The 20,700-nt window shown below is 30.5% G+C and overlaps 5 protein-coding genes and 1 long non-coding RNA gene across 9 annotated transcripts in view; 3 read left to right on the plus strand and 3 right to left on the minus strand.

Moving 5' to 3' along the window:
• Positions 1-4,397, minus strand: part of Schip1 (Schwannomin interacting protein 1) — a 612,769-nt gene extending 608,372 nt beyond the window's left edge. Inside the window, exon 1 of the mRNA XM_076400854.1 lies at positions 4,282-4,397. The gene's annotated coding sequence lies outside the window, so the exon portion shown is untranslated. The remainder of the gene's footprint in view (positions 1-4,281) is intronic.
• Positions 4,398-5,214: 817 nt separating this feature from the next.
• Positions 5,215-6,458, minus strand: LOC143194248 (stromal cell-derived factor 2). Its single transcript, XM_076400906.1, has 4 exons — positions 6,299-6,458; positions 5,934-6,159; positions 5,733-5,872; positions 5,215-5,673 (listed from the first exon to the last, which is right to left on the minus strand). The coding sequence occupies exons 1-4, from the start codon at positions 6,363-6,365 to the stop codon at positions 5,453-5,455; spliced, it is 654 nt and encodes a 217-aa protein (XP_076257021.1). The 5' UTR covers positions 6,366-6,458; the 3' UTR covers positions 5,215-5,452.
• Positions 6,459-6,704: 246 nt separating this feature from the next.
• On the plus strand, positions 6,705-11,306 carry Pi4KIIalpha (Phosphatidylinositol 4-kinase II alpha). Of its 2 annotated transcripts, XR_013005269.1 has the most exons (10): positions 6,705-6,925; positions 7,109-7,371; positions 7,591-7,709; positions 8,343-8,543; positions 8,599-8,730; positions 8,790-8,971; positions 9,087-9,348; positions 9,405-9,577; positions 10,597-10,750; positions 11,028-11,306. XR_013005269.1 is itself a non-coding variant. In XM_076400903.1 (9 exons), the coding sequence occupies exons 2-9, from the start codon at positions 7,167-7,169 to the stop codon at positions 10,673-10,675; spliced, it is 1,353 nt and encodes a 450-aa protein (XP_076257018.1). In that variant the 5' UTR covers positions 6,705-6,925; positions 7,109-7,166; the 3' UTR covers positions 10,676-11,306. The 2 variants fall into 2 exon arrangements, 1 of the variants encoding a protein (XP_076257018.1); XM_076400903.1 differs by having other exon boundaries at positions 10,597-11,306.
• Positions 11,216-11,932, minus strand: NdufA3 (NADH:ubiquinone oxidoreductase subunit A3). Of its 2 annotated transcripts, XM_076400908.1 has the most exons (3): positions 11,848-11,932; positions 11,503-11,657; positions 11,216-11,445 (listed from the first exon to the last, which is right to left on the minus strand). In XM_076400908.1, exons 2-3 carry the CDS (start codon positions 11,600-11,602, stop codon positions 11,321-11,323), a joined length of 225 nt encoding a protein of 74 aa, XP_076257023.1. In that variant the 5' UTR covers positions 11,603-11,657; positions 11,848-11,932; the 3' UTR covers positions 11,216-11,320. The 2 variants fall into 2 exon arrangements, with proteins under 2 accessions (XP_076257023.1, XP_076257022.1); XM_076400907.1 differs by lacking the exon at positions 11,848-11,932 and having other exon boundaries at positions 11,503-11,689.
• Positions 11,933-13,920: 1,988 nt separating this feature from the next.
• Positions 13,921-20,700, plus strand: part of ush (Zinc finger protein ush) — a 614,796-nt gene continuing 608,016 nt past the window's right edge. The window contains exon 1 of the mRNA XM_076400899.1: positions 13,921-13,954. The gene's annotated coding sequence lies outside the window, so the exon portion shown is untranslated. The remainder of the gene's footprint in view (positions 13,955-20,700) is intronic.
• LOC143194251 (uncharacterized) lies at positions 15,855-18,979 on the plus strand. Of its 2 annotated transcripts, none has more exons than XR_013005273.1 (2): positions 15,855-17,294; positions 17,374-18,979. It is a non-coding gene; the product is annotated as an uncharacterized LOC143194251 (long non-coding RNA). The 2 variants fall into 2 exon arrangements; XR_013005274.1 differs by having other exon boundaries at positions 17,387-18,979.

Here is a 20,700-nt window from a genome sequence, read left to right on the forward strand (position 1 = left end):
ACGTTTAATGTCAGCAAACCAACATTTTATTGTTGTTTCTGATGGACCGGAGTCCTTATAAAACTTTTCAAAGCAATGTTTCGAAAATAACAAAAATAGTGTCACGCTTATCACAATAACTTACAAACTTACGAATAGAATATTACGGAATTTTAACAGCATTCTTTTCAAAGTTACTACTAACTGAAAAAGCGGTGAATGCTATAAAACAAGCGCCATGTCTGTGTCAAGCCTGGGACTTTTCAGCCAATGTGTTGGCACACGTAAGGCACCACACTTATAGGTACCCTCAAACAAATGTTGGATGAAGAAATAAGTTTCCAAACTTCAGCAAAAAGGACGAAAAAAAATTGTCTCATATATCGAATATTGTCTATATCGAAGAATTGGACATCTGTCAATAATACTATAAATTCGAAGTATTATTAATTTTGTACCGGCATATATGTTTTTATTTTTTCATTATTTTCAAATTTTTAGGTCCAATTACTACGCCAACAGGAAGTTTCTTTAATTTACTTTAGAAATATGATGTATATGGAGTAGAGAAACGTCTAATGAAAGATCTCATTCTATCGGTTAGACATTGTTACTTCTATTAGATACTTGTGCATTTTTGATCAGGGATATCTATTGGTGGGTATTCGAAGTCTAAGTCTAGTCTTCGGTATGTAAACATCAAAATTGCACTTTCGATTTTCGATACTCATTACTTTTGTCGCTGTAACTATGCAATCGACGCCCATCCAATACTTTTACTGAATTATATCCCGATTGTCGGTTTTAGTTAAGTTGACAGCTTGTAGCATACTTGCTAAAGAAAAGCAACTTGAACCTAAACTGAACCAAACGTATTGGCTTATCGAACGCAAATCAAAGCTACCTATTTGGACTTACGTAATCCAATTTTGAGGCAATTACTTCAGCAAATCTAACAGACATCATTCAACGGTTTCAAAACAAAGCGTTACGTGCTATAGTCGATAATATAGCGTGATATCTTTCTAGAACCCATAATAACTAAGTATTATTCAAAGTGTAAGTATTAAGTACTTCGAAAAAATGTCAGTGGATCACAATGGACTTGTTAATCAGTTAAGTGTGAGAGATATTAGTGCGTACACTAAAACCGGAAAAGGTAGCGGCTATCCATATGAAATACTTTGAATAAAATGCACGATAGCGATTTTTCACAATAAAGCTTCAAATTAACAAAAATCCTTTAAAACTAATTCATAGGCCTAATATACTAAAAAGCAAATCTACATTTACCATATATATCAAGTAGAATATTAATGAAAGCCGGAAAAATTATCTGAAATCATTATAAATAAAACATATCGACCGGTACAATTGTAATTACGCGTACTTTTGAAGGCCTCTCCTCTAAAGCTCTAATTTTCAGCCACCACCCTTCATTGATTATTCAAATTTGGAGGCAATAAATGGGCGAAAAATGCAAAAGGCGCTTCCCGGGCCATTCACGTAATTACCAGATCGAAGCAACGCGAAAAGAAACGCCAGAATTCGTTTAAGTTTCCGAAAAAAAATCAGCAGCAAAGTGATTAAAGGGTGAATTACTATTCAGGACAGCAGGCATCCAATGTAATTAAAACATATTAAAATTCCTCTTTGTTTGGAACGCTTGATGACGTCCATGTAACCATAATTGATTTTCAAGGGCCATCTGAATTAAATTTGAGAAACCCACGTCGCGATATATGTACTATATTATATTAAAAATGTTAATTCGCTCTAATTAATATTTTCAATAAATCTAATAAAGTAAATTATATAAAATTTCTGTTTTCTATACAAGTTCTTATTGGCTGACTGTGCATGACTTTACTTGCTAGAAGTTAATAATTAGTTAGTTATAATTAATTTTTTAATAGGTTGAATTAATAACAATATATAGTTATCGAACCACTTGTAGTAGTTGATACCGATGATTCAATGGTGCGATTTTGTTAAGGTCGTACACAAAAATATGAATATAAAAGGATTCAAGGCATTTCTGTATAAACATCCAAGCCCAAGACAAAAAAATTAGGAGATCATTAAATGTTGATCAAAGAACCATTTCGAAAGAAAATTATTCAAAAGCAAATAAGTTAGGTGCCATATGAATTGATGATGGAAGAACCTAAAAATGTGATTTTGCATGTCTGTAATCGTTCCTTCAGAGAAGAAGTACTTTAGCATCGTATTGTTACTGTTAGTGTTGAGTTGTGACAACTTTGAAATTTGCTAGTGTTTTCCATCTTAATGAAGCAGTGGGAAACAAATTCGTCAAGTCATTTGATAGCGAAGGAATTAAGTCAAAGATTTTGACGTTTTGAGAATTCTAGATATTATTTATCTATTCTAGTTAACATAGATAACAATGGCGTGTAATTAAAGAGATTATCTGAGACAAAGACGAGTAGTCAATGCTGCGACACTCAAAGAAACGCCAGACTGACACGTAAATAAATAATAAGAAATATACGAAAAAGAAAATTGCGGTAGTATATTCATTTGAAAAATGAATAGTGAAGAAAAAGAGTACACCATAGATTAAGATAAAAAGAGAAAGTCAACTCTTCAGAATGTTAAAAATAATGTAAAAACGAAAATATCGAAAAAGTAGAGAAGAGATATTGTATATGCTTGAGATATTAATAGTCGACGAACTCAACGAATCAATTAAATTAATACAAGTCAAAACTGAGCTGCTTTACAAGGAGGCTAAAAACACTCTTATACGCATTACATTGGAATTCATAATTGCGAATTTTGAGGCGAATTTAAAAGTCAAAAAATGTATCAAACAGTTGTTTCCTACAAGAGTAATATATTTTAAGAAACAATAAATACAAATTAAATGCAATTTGGTAGCCATGTCTAGTATTTTCAGCAATGTCCCATGGTAGCTTGAAATTAGTAATTACCAGATCGAAACAACACGAAAAGAAAGGCCAAAATCCGATTAAGCTTCTCAAAAAAAAATCAGCCGCAGAATAATTAAGAGCCAAATTATTATTCAAGATAAGCAGCATCCTATAAAATTAAAACATTCATTTTTATTTAGAAGGCATGATGATATTAATTGTTTTAAGTTTAAGTAAGTTTTCATAATCGTTTTAAGGGTCACATTACATCTTATTTAATTATATTTCTATTATAAATTACATTATTTATCTACAGAAATCGTAAAAAATGCATATAACATATATTACTAGTCCATTGCTATCACTCAGAAATATACAGTTATATTTCTGATTTAAGTATGAAGTATTTAACTTCATATCAAAATAACACATCTTTTGTTATTACAAGGATCCAAAATAAAATGCCAATCCACCATATCATTCATCTATCAGAACAGTGAGATTCAAAATGGACAATGTCTGCCTAACATTCTGTTTGAACCATCTAATTTATTAATTTCTAGTTGTTTGGTTTAAGTTGGATCATTAATAACGCTCAACTTATATTAGAAATATAAAACCAAGCATATTTAGCTTTGACCATAGTAGTATAAATGTAAAGAAACTGTATGGTTTATTGCAACCATCTTTCATATTATCCTATGTTAAAACATATAAAACAAACAAATGCCAGGCTAAAATATAATTGAAAGTATATTCAATGCGCAAAGTAATTCAAGAGCAAGATATACTTTTAACTAACTTATATCTAAAAAATCAAACAAAAAATATAAATATATCATACATGTAACAACAAAATGAACGCAAATATACCAATATAGTAGAAGTTAGCTTAATGCAACTTCTATAATAAAAATTGAAAGATTCATGGCAGTTTCAATTACAATGATATTATAAAAAATAAATACCAATAAAATGTATTAAATTATTAATTTATAATTACCACTAATAATAACTATTAACACCCACTAACTAGCATAAAAACATTAATCTCCCTGTTCATGTTCATGTTACTCTCCCTGTCAATGTCAACACGAGCATAACAAGTGTACAACTAAACGTTAAAACGTTGCCTATATATTGTTGAAAGAATTCAAATAAGGATATAAAAAAACAAAGCCATAAAAACCTGAAATACGATATATACATTAACGCTATTTTTTATAATTTCTTATCAGTTCAAGATTCATTTATATTTATCATATTTTATTTTAATATTGCATTAACTATTTTTTACACTAACCTATTGTTGAAACTGACCATAAAAATTAATATTAAAAATAAAAATAGTTTAAACAATTCAATTGCTTATTATAATTAAAATGAAACAATAGTAAATCTAACATACTTTTTAGAAACGATCCATCTGGAAAGGTTGTCCAAATACCATAATCATCAAATTATTCTTTACGTGTAACGATATACGAAAACAAAATCAAAATCGTCCGTCGCACGGGAGGTGATCGTCGATGAGAAAACAGCGCCGCGACGCTCGTATCACTGGAGACGTCGTCGAGCGTCAATCCCTTTAAATACGCGGAAGAGAGCGCGGAAGTATCCACATGCGCTTGTCCGATCCGAGCGGTACGAATTTTTGTTTGATTAATAAACTAACTAGATTTAAACACTTGTAACTTGATTAAGTTCATGTATATAATGGATACATTCCCTTTAAGTGAGCTTTCTTCCCGTTTGGAATCAAAGAAATAACTTTGTTCAGAACTTAATGTGTTTATTACTAGTTCTAAATAAATTGATTGTAATCAGTATACAGATTAGATCTGTAAATATAATTTATATTGATTTTTGCTGTTTGATTCAAGAATGTATAATTTAATTATTTATTTACTAATATGTTTATTTTCCCAAAAAGGTAAATAGTATATAAAATTATAGTGACCATATAGTGACTGGAACAATACCTACATAAGTTAAACAAAAAGAATAAAGATAGGAAAAAAAGAACAGCAAAATGTAATAATAACCAATGAAATAAGCATCTTCATATGCAAAACCTTTTCGACTATTGAATAATCTAAAAAACTTCATTCTTACAGACTATAAGAAAATAGCATTACAGGCAAAACAAAGGCGACAAGGAAAGGACAAATCAGCAGCTACAAAAAACAAATATCTTACTAAATATATTTTTTATTAATACATTGCCAACTACATCTAGTATTTGTACAAAATAAATTTTAGGAATCGGTTTTAAATAGAATAAACTAGAGTTAGATTATATATCTAACTAAATTCAGTTTTATCATTCAAAACAAAAGTATTAGTGACTAGTGAAACAAGATATATTACAGCAATTTTAAATATATTACTATGCTAAAAAAATGTTGAAATAATTTATAAGGGGCTAAAAATCCACAGAATAGCAGTGTATTTTGTCTAGACAAATCACAAATTCTGTTTGTTGATACAAAGTATACTGTTTTATTAGTTTATAAGAATTTACTAAAAAAACATACTTCACATGATTTGTAATATAATAAATAAATTTTTGGGTGATATTACAATTCTGTATGTTGATGAATATGATGTTTAACATCTGGTGTATGTAAAAATACTCCTTCCATAGCCTGCCAATGAACTGCACCACTGGAGCTTTTTACACCAACAACCTCCATTTGGCCATTAATAGGTCTTCCAAAAGTTCTGCCAGAAACAGCTAAATACATTTGTGTATCAACATGTCTAAACATTACACTATCATCACGCCTCCACAAATCACCTACAAATCAAAAGATAATTAGCATTAAGTCATAAGGGTGCATATTACAGAATCTTTACCTGTGCAAATTAATGTCCAGTTATCGCCAGAATCTCCTTCAGCTTTGTCATCCCCATAAGCACTAATTTCTTGATTTCCACTTAATGGGCTCGAAAAGATGTGAGAATGAAGATTCTTTTTAGTTTCTATATGTTCTAATCTAAATTATATACTTATCTTAGTACAAAAAAATCAAATTATAAAATGATTTCAATGATCACCTGATTACTGATCCACATTGAATAGAATCACCACGAAGACATGATTTCCCTGTAGCACCTTTTATAAGCCAATGGCTGTTTATATCTTCCTGTAATTCTGTTGCAGTTACTGATTGCTGACCACTACCAGTTCCATATTTAACATCATGTGAATGTAGCCTAACTCGATAATCTGTATTCATTAATTTTATAACTGAGCCGCATGTTACAAATTGCTGTCGAGCCTCTAAAAAATCAAAGTGAGACATTTCATTATAAAACTTATGTTATAAATAACGTGTTTCTTTCAATGTTTTCACTAAGTAAACTGCTATTGTAACTTAATCAATAATTGACGACAAAATAAAGCAAAAATAAAAACAAACCTGACAAATGTCCTAAGAAATATATTATTGAAATTGTGAAATATATTTTAAGAAGCTGAATTTCCATTTCTTTTTAATTAATTTGTCTTTATCAGAAGTTAATCCCAGAAAGTTGACGTGTTTATTTCTGAGTAGTTTTTAAAAAACTGACATAAACCCGGCTCAACAAACTAAAAAGTGTCAATTTTAGTGCCACTAATTTTGTTGTGAAGAAGATAAATACTAGAATAGAACCATTATATATTTGAATAAATCTTTTAGCATATTAAGGAAATAGAACGATAGTAATTGATATGGTTAAGATTTTTAAAAACGATATCCTTGACAGTGCAAAAATACAAAAACGAAATATATTTATCAATCTGTAGCGCCTTCATATTCATATTTGACACTAGTGAAGATTTTAGCAGTTAATCAGCTGGTTGATTTGTGTCCAAATAGTGTCATGATTTCTTTCTTCCGTGAATCTTTGTTAAGTATACACTATGAAGTAATTAATATATATTAATGGTTTAAATGATTTAGTCACTTTTTTTGTTCTGTTAATGGAAAAAGGATAACATTATTATTAATTATCTCTTGACACATTAAATAATAGAAGAAACCATAAATGTTAAATCGCAAAAGGTTGGTTTTAATACGCCGTGTTTTTAATTATATATATATAATAAAGTTACGCTATGAAGGTAGTTCGTATAAATATTAATCTAAGCTGTAAAATGTACAAAATATTTTTAACTAAAGATATATAATACTGTATCATTTTGAACCTTTTGTGATCAAATATTAAGCACAATATTTTTGTTTCAGGCTAAATACTTTGCTAATTTCAATACCTTATGCTTAAAAGAATACTGTTAGCTGGGTGATGAGTGCGAGTGAGTCAATAGGCATCTTAGTGAATACAGGCGATAACGAGCCCAGAAGTGCCTTGACAGTAGTGTGCAGTGATTCAGAGGACGTTCCTTTGGTACCTGAGGTGGCCTTTGACAGCAACTTGGATTCACCGGGAATTAATAGAGAGTCTCAGCCCCTCCTTGGTGGGCTAGAGGTCTCCTACAATCAATTTCCAGGTAGCGCAATATATTTATTTTGAATGAAAATAAACTAATTATAAATTCTTGTGTAACTATATGGACTGTTGCACACGCATACTTTGCAGTGGTATTTTTAAGACTATTACTTAGTATCATGTTTAATAAATTTATTTGCTTTCATTTAGACAACTTCTTGACATTTAACATTTCACAATATTCCATATATCAATATGTTTTTACATCATTATATTTTAGATGATCTCGAATTTGGTGAGCTTGTATGGCAAGCAGAAACAGCCATTGATAATGGAATTTTTCCAGAAAGAATATCACAAGGATCTAGTGGGTCATATTTTGTGAAAAATTCTGCAGGGGTAAGAATAAATTAAGTAGGATTTATTAATTTTGGCTTAAGGCTGATGTATCTAAAAAACATTGTTAGAAACTGTTTGCTATAAGCCTATATCACGTAATATGAATCATTTGTGGGAGAGGATATTGTAAAGTTTAATCATTCTCTTTGGTGTGATTTATACATTATAATAATTTTATAATTTTAGGCTGGCAACTATTTCCTTAAGAAATTATCTGTTATTATGAAGTTACTTATAATAATTATTTAATTGAAAAGTCTGTCTTATTACTAAATAAAATTATTTTTTTAAAGTATTTTCTGTTTAACTATCAAGGTCAAAATATTATAAACTCTCCTTTCTTATTGTTGATATTTCAACAGGTTTTATATTTCAATTGTTACAAAGCAAGTTACCAAAGATACTTTTAACATAAGAAATATAATAGAAATTTATATTCCACATTTTTATAATATGACCATTAATTCTAAACACACGTATATCTAAATCACATATTTGTAAATATTTTGATAAGTATGAATGAAACATTTGATAAAAAAAAAGTTAATATAATCTCTTAATGAGATATCTAAAAAAATTTTGACCTTTAACATCAAAAATAATTAATATTTAATATAAACATTATTTGTTTAGAAAATTATAGCTGTGTTTAAACCAAAAGATGAAGAGCCATATGGACGATTAAATCCAAAATGGACAAAATGGATGCACAAGCTTTGTTGTCCCTGTTGTTTTGGTCGATCCTGCCTCATACCAAATCAAGGTTATCTTTCAGAAGCGGCAGCATATCTGGTGGATAATAAGTTAGGTTTAAACATTGTACCGAAGACTAGGGTAAATTATTATAAGTTATTAAGATAACTGGACTTTATATTTCCTGGTATTATAGGTAGTTAAATTGGTGTCAGAAACGTTTAATTACTTAAGAATAGATAGGCAAAAGGCTAGAGTAAAAAGGGCAATTATGGAACAATTTCCCAATGTAGGACTAAGATTTAATAGAATCGGTTTGCCTCCAAAGGTAATTTATATTTATATGTGTCTGAATGTATATCATCAATTAACAACTGAGTTTTACAGTCTGGCTCCTTCCAACTATTTGTAGACAATTATAAAGATGCCCACTACTGGCTGTCTAAGTTTGAGGTGGAACCGTTGGCACCATCAATTGCAAAAGAGTTCCAACTTCAATTTGAAAGACTTGTTGTTTTAGATTATATAATTAGGAATACCGACAGGGGAAATGATAATTGGCTTATAAGGTATATTATTGCCATTCTTGTGCATATAAAATTATAATGAAATATGCACATTTTACTAGTCAAAAGTTCTTGGTATAAATACAAATACTGCAATAATAAACATATATGTGTTTAGGTATGATCAGCCATTAATTGTAAATGGTAATACAGTGAGTGCTCAAGTGGATTTAACCGATTCTACAGATTGGAACATGGTCAATATGCCTGAAATCAGAATAGCTGCCATCGATAATGGGTTAGCTTTCCCTTATAAACATCCAGACAGTTGGAGAGCCTACCCTTATCATTGGGCCTGGTTGCCCCAAGCCAAAGTCCCATTTGGAAAGGAGATCAAAGAACTAGTTTTACCATTGCTGAGCGATATGAATTTTGTACAGGTGAGTTTCATTTTATTAGTTTTTCTAATAACCGCAATGACCCTACCTTATTTTAGGATCTCTGTGATGATCTGTATTTGCTGTTTAAGCAAGATAAAGGTTTCGATCGGAATTTATATGAACGGCAGATGTCCGTTATGCGCGGGCAGATTTTAAATTTAACACAGGCTCTCAAAGACGGAAAGTCACCAGTACAGTTAGTGCAGATGCCGGCAGTTGTTGTTGAAAAGTCAGTATTTATCAAAATATTTATTAACCAAATGAATTTCTTACAATTTTTAATCTTTTTATTTATTCGCAAAACACTTTCTTCCATAACCATTACAACGGAATTATGAAAAATTATAATTCAATATAATTATAATATTGAATTATAATTATACGCTTAGAATTTTCAATGTAGTTAGAACCTCGGCAAAAAGTATATGGAAACAGTTTTGAATGCTGTATACATACTCAAGCTAAGTTTTTATACATACAGATTGTCAATGTAACTATGATGATAGTAGCCTTGACTTTCAAAAAACTGCTCTTTTGTTTTACTTAACACTAGTTAGGCTGTATTATGTTAGCTCTCTGTCTATAATGACATACCTATGATTATACGCTGATAAAAAGTTTGGAAATGATAAAACACCGGGAATGTTCAGTCAATTTCACGAGTATTTAAATATCGTTGTATTCAACGAACCAAATTTAGCACCGACAGTGATATGGATGATGTCTTAACGACACATTATGTAATCATCAGGAAATCATATTTCTAAAGAAAGTATAATATAAAAAATAAGGTACTGTATACAGTAATAGTGTCAACTTTACTCAGTTGTTTAGCAGGCCCATTATATTAAGAAGAATACCAATTGCGATAGTCATAACCCACTTATTCAGTTTAATTTAAGAGCAAGTATAGTAAGTTACTAACAAAAACAACTTAACAAAATCACATAACTGTTTTTAACTCATCCTCTTAACGTCTCACTTTGAAATGAAAATCTTATTGAACCTCCATGACATAATTTCATTACAGCATTACTAATTGGCCCTGAAGGAAATTGACGTGATTGATGTGATCAATCAGAAGTTGTCCTTCCAATAATTTTTGTTTATTTATTTTACTAAGCTATATTGTAGCACATGCAAAGAATATGGTATTATTGTACACATAAACCTTAATAACATTATAAAATACATTAAACAGTTAGACTTATATTCTGCAATATTTAAAGAATTTTGTTTATTTTTCAGATCTCAAGGCCACCATCATCGATTCTTCAATTTTACACAACGTTTCCAAGATAAAAGTCCGTTCTTCTCATGGTGTTAACGTCAGTGGACACTGAATTATTCGTATCACTTTTTTGTAGTCTGCTGTTTATTATTTACACAATTATTTACAAAGGTATATATATGTTTAGTTGCTATATTCAAACAAAAACCAGTAAAAATTGTTTTAACCTCATCATTCTCTTGATATTTAATTTTTATCTATCTTTTTAACTTAATTTTTAATTAATCAGTGATTTATCATATATTTTTTCCAACAACCAACTTTTGGAAAATTAATATTTCAATTAGTTTTAAGTCTAATTAGTGTTTTGTCTCTATATAATATCCTAAATATTTTACAATTATTTTTTTAAACTAGGGTAGATTTTATTATTGTGATTTAAATGTAGGTTTTGTAATGTGAATCATACCAAACTGGAAAAGACTCAAGAAAAATGGTCGAACCTCAGTGTAAATTTTGTACAGAATCGCCAATTCCTATTGTTCAAATTAGTAAAGTTAAACCACATCCTCTAAGTTTTCAATCTCTTCTACTTTTTTGTGAATGTAAAATTTATATTAGTAATGATATCTGAGGTTTCTCATTGTATCATTTATTGTTTTAATACACATTTAATTAACGAAACTGTATATACATTATATAATTTAATAAAACTATTGTGAAATTACATTAGAGTAAAACTTATTCTTTTAACTTTGCTACTCTGGGATCATCATGACGGTATACAGTATATATTTCCTTATATTTTCTGTTATTTCCATCATTTGCATAGTAGTGATAAAGTGCATTTGCTGTAAGTCCCAAACCTTTGAAAAGCAATACAAACATATTTAATTGACAGATTACAATAAAATCATTATTACCAATTAATCCAACGACGCAACTGCCCATAACTTCAGGAATTTCATTCCATCCCTTCTTTATCAATCCTATTAAACCTCTACTATTACTTGCTGTTGCCATTTTTAATGCAAAAACTGTTTCTATATTTCTACAAAATACCTTTTCCTAAGCTAACCTAAAATATATTCTTGTTACATAACCACTGTTTTTGATGATGAGCGCTATAATCGAAATAAGTCGATTACGCCCAAATAAAAAAAAATTTAAAGTAAAATATTTAAAATAGAAATATGTTGTCATACAATTAATATAAAGATACTCTTAAGAGATAGAAAATTTTATAATTGATAATAGGATTATCTAACCTGCTTATATAACAACAAATCGTTTACAGCTTTTTTTAAAAGGTTCTAGTCTCTTCCATTGAAAAAATAGGTCTCTTCTGTCTATATCCGACATCTAGCGATAGCAGCAGATAATACGTTGAAACCAAGACAGCTGTAAAATCTTACTACGTATTATCCACATAGATAATTTAAAATTAGAACCCTACATAGTAAACTACCACAAAAATAGAGGTGAAATATAAATGCAAATTTAAGATAAGGAGAAACACTATAAAAAAGGTTTCTTGAATTTTAATCTTCAAATCGGGTACAGTTCTCAATAAGTGACATTTATGTGAGCAAAATATAATTAAATTTATTTTAGAAACGTAAAACTTTGTAGGCAGTCAAAATGAAAATATGCGAGACTTAAATAATGGTTATAAAAATTAATGAAATTGCTTTCATTCTATTCCCTAATGATAAAGAAATACATAAACTATTTTAAGTGATTAAAAGTTTTATCTAGTTATATCTATACTATATGTTTTATTATATTTAATTTAGTATGTAAAAAATTTATATATGCCTTAGAAAAATTGTTATGCACAATATTAAATCAAGGCAGTTTGTAGAAGTAGTTTTATTTCAAATACTCGAGAAAGAATGTGAAGAAATCAGTGCTATTTCTGCATCTTTCTCAGTGCAATTAGACGAATTGATATCAACTTTAACATTAACATTAATAACCAATTTAAATTTTCAATTATTAAACATCAAAAATGAAGTAGAGTTAGTTTGTTATTAATATCTTAAATTAGTTGGATCAATTTGATATACCATCTAAAACTTAAATTTTATTACTTTTGACATTTCTTTATTATTTGACCGTGCCGATATCCAAATTTTGATATGTATTAATACTGTCTTCTATTTTTAAGTTATCATTTTGAATATAGTATATACTTTCATAATATTAAATATTAATATAGAAAATGTTTATTAAGGAAGTTTAAATATATTTTAACCAATAATATCATACAATTTATTAAACTTAAGTGTGCCTTGAATATTCCAACCCCACAAGATGCAAATATAATGTTGCCACCAGATTTTTTTATTTTGATTACAATGTATAATTTATTTATTTAAAATAAATTTAATGTAAACTTATGCTAAACATAATTTAATGTGTTTACACATCCAGTTATTAAATTGATATTAACCAAACTATATAATCAAAAATGTCCATTGTCATAATATATTTTCAAAGTACCATTTTTCTATAATTACTGACAACGTCGCATTCCAGTGTACAAATTGGGAAAGGAACTTTATATTAGTTCCTTATATGTATTAAGATTACACTTGTGGTGGTACATATAGTTCGGTATGGCTTGTCTTGCTTTTTTACAATGCCTTTCTGTGCTTTGCGGTAGGTAAGTAGAAATTCATAAAAGTTTATAATTGATTACTGATAGTCTTCTTAGGGTTCGCTTGTCAGTGAATTAAAGTGAAGTTGAGATGCTTGTAAATAACTATCCTATATTTTTTTCTATGTTCAGGTACCTAATCTAATAGATGTACATTATGATTTGCTAAAGCTACGCAAACTTTCGTACATCACTTACATTCGCTTTTTTGTAAAGGATTTTTCTGAATATCGAGACTTGAGTATCGAAGGTGAATCTTCAATGACGTGAAATCTGTTCCTTAAGTTTAGTCACTGTCTGTCACCAGCATGATCATAACAAATGACCGAAGTTTTTTCTCATATTTCCACTATATCAACTTTTAAACATAATTTTTTTAAATTCCAGATCATTTACGAATGCACCGAGTCTTTGGTCTGGCTTAGTCTATACGGTGGTCAATGGTATCATCAAACCTGCTATTGTGTCATTATGTTGATATTGGGGCAGGACAAAACCGTATATTATGGATATTATGTATGTTTTTCCATATTGTATATTTTGTATTCAGTTTTAATATATTTGTGATATGTTGCAGATAGAGCAACAGAACGAAATGTATCACGATTCCTGTTCAGTATAAAGGCAATTTACGATGAACGATTAATAATGTTCTGACCTGGAATCAACTTGGGACCACAGCAGATTTATAATAAACTTTAAGATTTCTTCAGGTATTTTTTGCCTTTTTATCGATACAATATGATTATAAGCTTTTATATGATCAACATGATACAATTTCAAATAAAAATAGAATGTCTGCGTTTTTTCACATTTTATTATATTAACTATACGATATTAGTAATATAGTCGTTTGTAATACTCTAATAACTTATTATGTTTTTTCCATTGTTTCAGGTAAGTGCTAATTTAGTGATATTAAAAGTGGATGTCCGTTGAGGTAAATATACAGGTACTACACCTAAGTACTGTTCTAAATATGACATGTTTTGTCAATATATCAAGGGCTTTTTTAGAAACAGGATAACTGTATGTTAATTTTCGTAATTTTCCAACTTTGTGTATTAGAAAAATGATAAAACCTATAAATGTTAATGTAAAGGAACAAAGAGAAACATTGTTTGGTCTGTAATAATTAATTGTAAAGACAATGTCATTTTAGCCTAGAAAAGGGGGAGGTTAGTGATGACACGGTGTTAAGCTCCTAGCATGTGAAACAGCTCTCGAACAAGCGCATTTTCAAGTACTTGAGCTCAGTTGTGGTTTATGGAAAGCTTGTGACATAAAATGTTTGACCTTTGGAGTGTCAGTTTCTTTGTGAATTTGATTATTTCTGACAAATCATGGAGAGTTAATAATTCTCCTGAGAAGCTTATAATGGAAAACTTGAAGCCGTTACGTCTGGTTGGGTGTCGCAAGCTTAAAGTAGACATCCGGGCTCCTAGTATGTGGACCAGCTCGCGAACAAGCGCGTTTTCAGAAGTATTTGAGCTGAGCTGTTGTTTATGGAAGGCTTGTAACATAAAATCCTTGACTTTATCCAGTAACAATTTTTCTGTGCATTTCATTATTTATGATAAACCGGCGTTAATAATTCTTCTTAGAAGCTTATTTTGGAGAACTTGAAGACTTTACGTCTAGTTGGGTGTCTCAAAGTTGAAGAAGGTACGTAGAGGAGAACGGGCCGAATTAACATCTTGTAAAATAGACATTTGATGGAGATAGTGCGTCTGCTAAAATTGCAGAGCTCCTGTGCTGTAGCAGGCACTACTCTAGCAGGTTTGATATCTCCGAAACTTTCTGGATAGCTTCCTAGATTTGGGAATGTCAACCGAATCGTCGGTCGAAGAGAAGAAGAAGAAGATTCAGCCATGTGATGGTGAACCATGTAGTGTCGATTTTAATTTGCAAAATGTTTCTTAAGGAAAATGATGACCTGGGCTTTTTAAGGGTTGTTTTGCAACCTCCAAAATTTAAAGCACTGGACTGCGTGATTGAGCTGATTTTGAAGTCTTCCTTGAATGGTGTCCTCGGACATGGATAACGAATAATCTTATAATATAGGAGGTTTAGAATATTTAGGTATGCGCTAGAATTAATTAATCTATATATGTGAATATATAGCTTACAAATACTATATTTTTATATATATAAATATGTAATTTTTACTATATTATGGAATTTCTGCAACTGATATAATATATATTAGCTAGCTTACAATAGAGGTCGCTAGAAAAGAGTGGGTTTATATTTCTCCTGCTGGCTGAAAGATGGCGGAGTATGCTAATTTTAAACATTTCATAATTTAATTTTTTTATAAACAATATATATATATATACAATTATATATATATATATATATATATATATATATATATGTATATATATATATAATTGTATATATGTTTGTTTAATTATAGATGTTATTAATGAAGCTAAAAAATCGTTCTTCGTACGTAAAAGTACAAGCAGTTTAATACTCCTTTAAAGTCATCAAGTTCTATTCACTGTCATGTATATTTTTAAATTATTGTTATATCATTAGACTATATTTATTTCTTAAAGATAAAGTCAAAATGAAACGAATGTAAAACGAAATAACTATTGTGTGTAATCAATGGATAAATAAACACAAACCAGCAGCTAACTTAAATACTATGATGATGTACACTGATGATAGCATGACGCTGGTAATTTTTTTCGCTAGCAACTCTGAGTTAATTTCGATAGGTCGATGATACCTCCGCAGCCTGCAGCTGCATGTCTATCATAGTTGCACCCCATAGCAGGAGCGAATCCGGCGATACCGCTGCTATTGACGTCGCTGGCGTAACCTTGACGTCGCTGATTACGTTAGTCGCTCACGTAGCGTGGGAGTGGGTCGTCCGCGAATCCGCCAGGTCCAAGTTCGAGTCAGTCCGCGGATTCCGCGAAATCGCGGCCAGCCACGCCGTCGAGGCATGACCGAGCGATGATCGTGCGGAGGAGCGGGCCGCTGACGTCACTTGTTGAGGTGGACAACGTGGTCGCGTACGGTCGACAATCGATACGAGTTTAGAGTTCGCACCGATAGAGTGCATTAAGATAAAATCATTTTTTATTGGATTCCTTATATTTATGTTGTATTATAAAAATAAAAAATAACTATTTAATTTTTTGAAATTATTTTTTTATATAATATATTTATTATATTTTTACTAGTCGTGGCCGACTAACCTACAATTTGTCTTTATATTTTTTACTTAAATCAAGGTTTATATCTAAGATACTCTATCTTAGTGTAATAATGTTTATGTAATAATATTACTGCTTTTTTGTTAAATGCACCTCACTACACTACACCGCACAACATCAAATGGGTTGATTATTTTGAGTCTGTGTTCTGTTCTGGTACTATTCAAGAGTTGTATTATTTCGATATTGACATGAGAATGGGGTCTGTTCTCATGTCTTCTTGTAATTCTGTTGATTTCCTGGGTGATAGTCGGTATCTGAAGGTCTTGATGTAAATAATCATTCCTGTAGTATCTCGGCGCACCTACAATGTTTTTCAGGACTTTGTTCTGGAAAACTTGTATTGTATAATTGTATTTATATTAGTTTTCGCGGAACATCCCCATAATTGTGTTCCGTGTGTCCATATAGGTTTCACTATCTGCTTATATAATAGCAATTTATTATATACTGATAATTGTAATTTTCTTCCAATGAACCAATACATTTTCCTACAGTTTAACTCCAGTTCTTTACATGTTTTTTCCATCAAGTTTTGCATCATCATCATTATGTCGTTGCAACTGACATCAACAAAAAAATATTTGGTTGGATGTTTGATATTTGTTGAAATTTTCGGTCATCTGTAAGAAAATGCACAACAGCATTGATGTCGAATTGCGTAGAGGGCAACTGATGACTCATTCTCAAATAGAGGCGGACGTGGTATTTGGACCGGGCGATGGAAACGATGAGATGTATATTCATTGGATACGAAGGCTGATGCCTTAACTGGAAATCATATCGGTGTCGGCCGCCGAGATTTTTTTTTATAATATCGGTATATCGATTTAGATATTTAAAAAATATCGATACATCGGAGAACAAAATCTAGAAAAAAATATCGATATTTTTTTGAGTGATATGTTTAAGAAACAATAAAACTATGGCCCAAAAATATTGATGTTTTCTAAATATTTTAAAAAGTTGTGATATTTTTAATAAAAATTTAATATTAGGTACTAAAATGCACCAAACTTTTAAAATTGGTACTTAATTAAAAATAATTAAAAGTTTTTTTATAATGTAAGAAATATATTTAGATTTAAAAAAACTAGATCGGTCAAAAAATTTTTTCTCGAAGAGTATCTTGCTGACGTAGTTGGCAGACGAATGTTACTGTAATCACCATTGTAGCACCTTGTGCACTCTCAAGATAGTGATCATTAAAATGTTTTATTGAATGTTTCTATTTTATTTACCAAGAAATATAAGTATTTCTTAGAGTGCTGAAAGAAATGCGCATTGAAACTGATTGAGATTAAAATTTGAATTCAAGGAACGCTAATTATTTCGCACTACTCCATATATATGAACTCGTTGGAATCCCAAAAGAAAGTTTTTATATAATTGAAAAGTAAGCTGTTGCAAATTTGAATTTACTAACGACCAGCTTCATTTTAGATTAATATTTTATAGCCGCCTGCGAGGTGAACGCTCTGTCAGTCATGGGTGGGTACCGAAAGAATCTTTCACGGACCTTCAACAAAGCGAACTAGGTCAGAAAATAATTCTAGCCCCACCCACTGACAGTATCCAATGAAAAAAGATACAAGCAAAAGTATCCGACGTTAATAATAGTTTGGATGTAAAAATATTATTTACATTGTCAATAAAACAAATATGTTTTCTAAGCTTACTATGATAATTTAGTAGATGAATCAGTTTTGACGCGATGTGGTTATAAAATCGTATCAAATTACTTTCATTTTCGGGGAAAACCCAACGACATAGAATGATGTATAATTATAATACTTATGTTAAATATCTTCTGTTTTTGATACACTGAGAGGAATTTTGGATATGAGGATGCAGAATTTAGAACATTTAAGTTTTTCTCTAAACCTATGACGTAACTGAAAATACCCAGTCATGTATAAATTCTATACCATTTATAGAGAATTCTTTTTATCTGTCCAGTCATCATTTAGAAAAACCTCAAAACAAGTTTAAAATGGACCAAGCCTTGTTTGAATAATTATTATTTGTACCCGATATAATTAATTATTTTTTAGGGTTTCGGTGAATTAAGGTAAGACGAAATGATACAGTAGTGTTTACATAATGTGACCGTTATTTATTGGCTATATAAAATGTGGAAAATACAAAATAGATAAAACGGATGGCAGCGGTGTTACCTGGTGACGAGGCTTGGGCAGTCGATGGTGGCACGTCTAAACCAAACGATGGTCGGTTACTGAATGAATGGAAAACCCTTCAATAACATTCCAGATAGACGTCTCGGGGTTGCCAGCTATTCGTTATCGGGTTCTATTTGGTTATCGGTTCATACCTCAAGGTCGCTACAATTTGTTCGTTTCATAATTGATTTGTTGGAATTAGTTCATAGCGTATTTTCAATAAACAATAGTTTACTTAAACACATTATTGGATAAACCATGGAATAACACTATTAAAACAACACATTTTATGTAAAATTTAACTTTATTAAAGATAATTCTTTCAGTGCAGCTTCTTTTTTTTTTAATGAATTTTTATTTCGTGAGTTACCTCTTAACCCAACCCTTGTTCCCTTGAACATTATTTTCAGTAGTCACTAGAGAGCAAATCGGGACTATACTGGGTGGCTGGCAAACAGTTCAGACAAAACAAAATGCAGCAATTGTTTACGTGAACTTGTATTACTAGGGCGTAAAATATAAATTATATAAATAAAACAATATAAAATATTTTAACATCTTAAATAAATAAAAACAAAGATTAACATAAATATATAACAGCTACTTACACAATAAATGGCAAAATAAATAAAGCAAATTCTATATATTCTAAAGCGTGCGAAATCTTGATATTGAAGTGGTCTGTTGGCAGTTCTGAGAAAATAATGAAAACGTATGTGAGCAACCTATTTTCAATGGATAAACTATGCCAGGACAATAACACTAACAATAAATAACGTGCAATGAGATCACGGGAAGCAGACGCATGAGATCCTGCCACTATGATTACTAGTACTAGCTAGGGTAAAGCCAATATCTCTAATATATAAATACGTAAATAAATAAATAAATAAATAAAGCCAATTTTAAACGTACAAGATCTTCATGTCGAGGTAGTCGGATGACAATTCCGAAAACATAATGAAAACCTACCTGAGCAACAAATTTTCAATGGATAAACTATGAAGTATGGAATGTGTATACGGTACGACACATGACATACCAGCTTATACCCTAACACTAACAATAATGGACGTTCACTGAGATTAAGGGAACCAAACGCACGAGATCCTGCCACTGAGATTGGTAAGCCTCGCTAGGATAAAGCCAAATTTTAAATAAATAAACAGATAAGCCATATTCTTGCTGGTGTGTGCCCACTTTTCCAGCTCCAGTTATGATGAATGTGTAATGCGCACAAGGGAAAAAGCCAAAGATCACGCTGCCACCAAGAGCCAGCAGCAGAAAGCACTTTCGGTGGCGTTTATGTATGCTTCAAATTATAGTGACAAAGCTAGTGACTCTGAACGTCGCATCCTTACATATGGACTCTACATAGAGTTCTAGCCGCCCTTGGATATATTAAGATGCCATATCTGGTAAATACAGCCGACGAAGAAACACCAACAATGTTGCCATTCATTGTACTTATTTCTGTTGCTAAGTATTCACAAAGGCGATCAATTCCACAATTAAAAAGAAGCAGTGATCTAGTCTAGTTCACTTTACATATCGTTCAAACCATTTTAAAAAACAAACGATCGAAAATAAAAGTGGTCTAAATAGATATTCGAAAAAAATGATGATTTCCTTGAATGGTACATGTTTTTGTCAAAATATAAAATATAAAAAAATTAAACTCACTTTTACACTTGTAATATAATTTTGCCTTTCTCAATGTAATCAGTAAACACAATTTAATGCGCTCCTCAACATACCGAAGTCATAAAGGGAGACTGAAGTAAACCGATTGATAAAAAACATAATTTTGATTGATATCGAACTGATAAATGTTGAAACTCTTGAATAACACTGGAATAAATTAAGAATAATAATGAACTATTTGATTTTGTGTAGTGTAGTGTAATTAATGTACGAACATTATTACAGTAGAGACTAAGTAAGATCACACTACTTAAATGCCTAGCTGTAAGTTATTGTAAAAACCTATATCCTACCAATGGCAAATCGGCAACGACTAGCAACAATGTAATAATAAATTAAAAA

This window comes from Rhynchophorus ferrugineus, unplaced genomic scaffold (assembly GCF_030347505.1).
Source record: "Rhynchophorus ferrugineus isolate W39M unplaced genomic scaffold, kcgeb_rfMv2 rfM3, whole genome shotgun sequence".
Taxonomy (NCBI): domain Eukaryota; kingdom Metazoa; phylum Arthropoda; class Insecta; order Coleoptera; family Curculionidae; genus Rhynchophorus; species Rhynchophorus ferrugineus.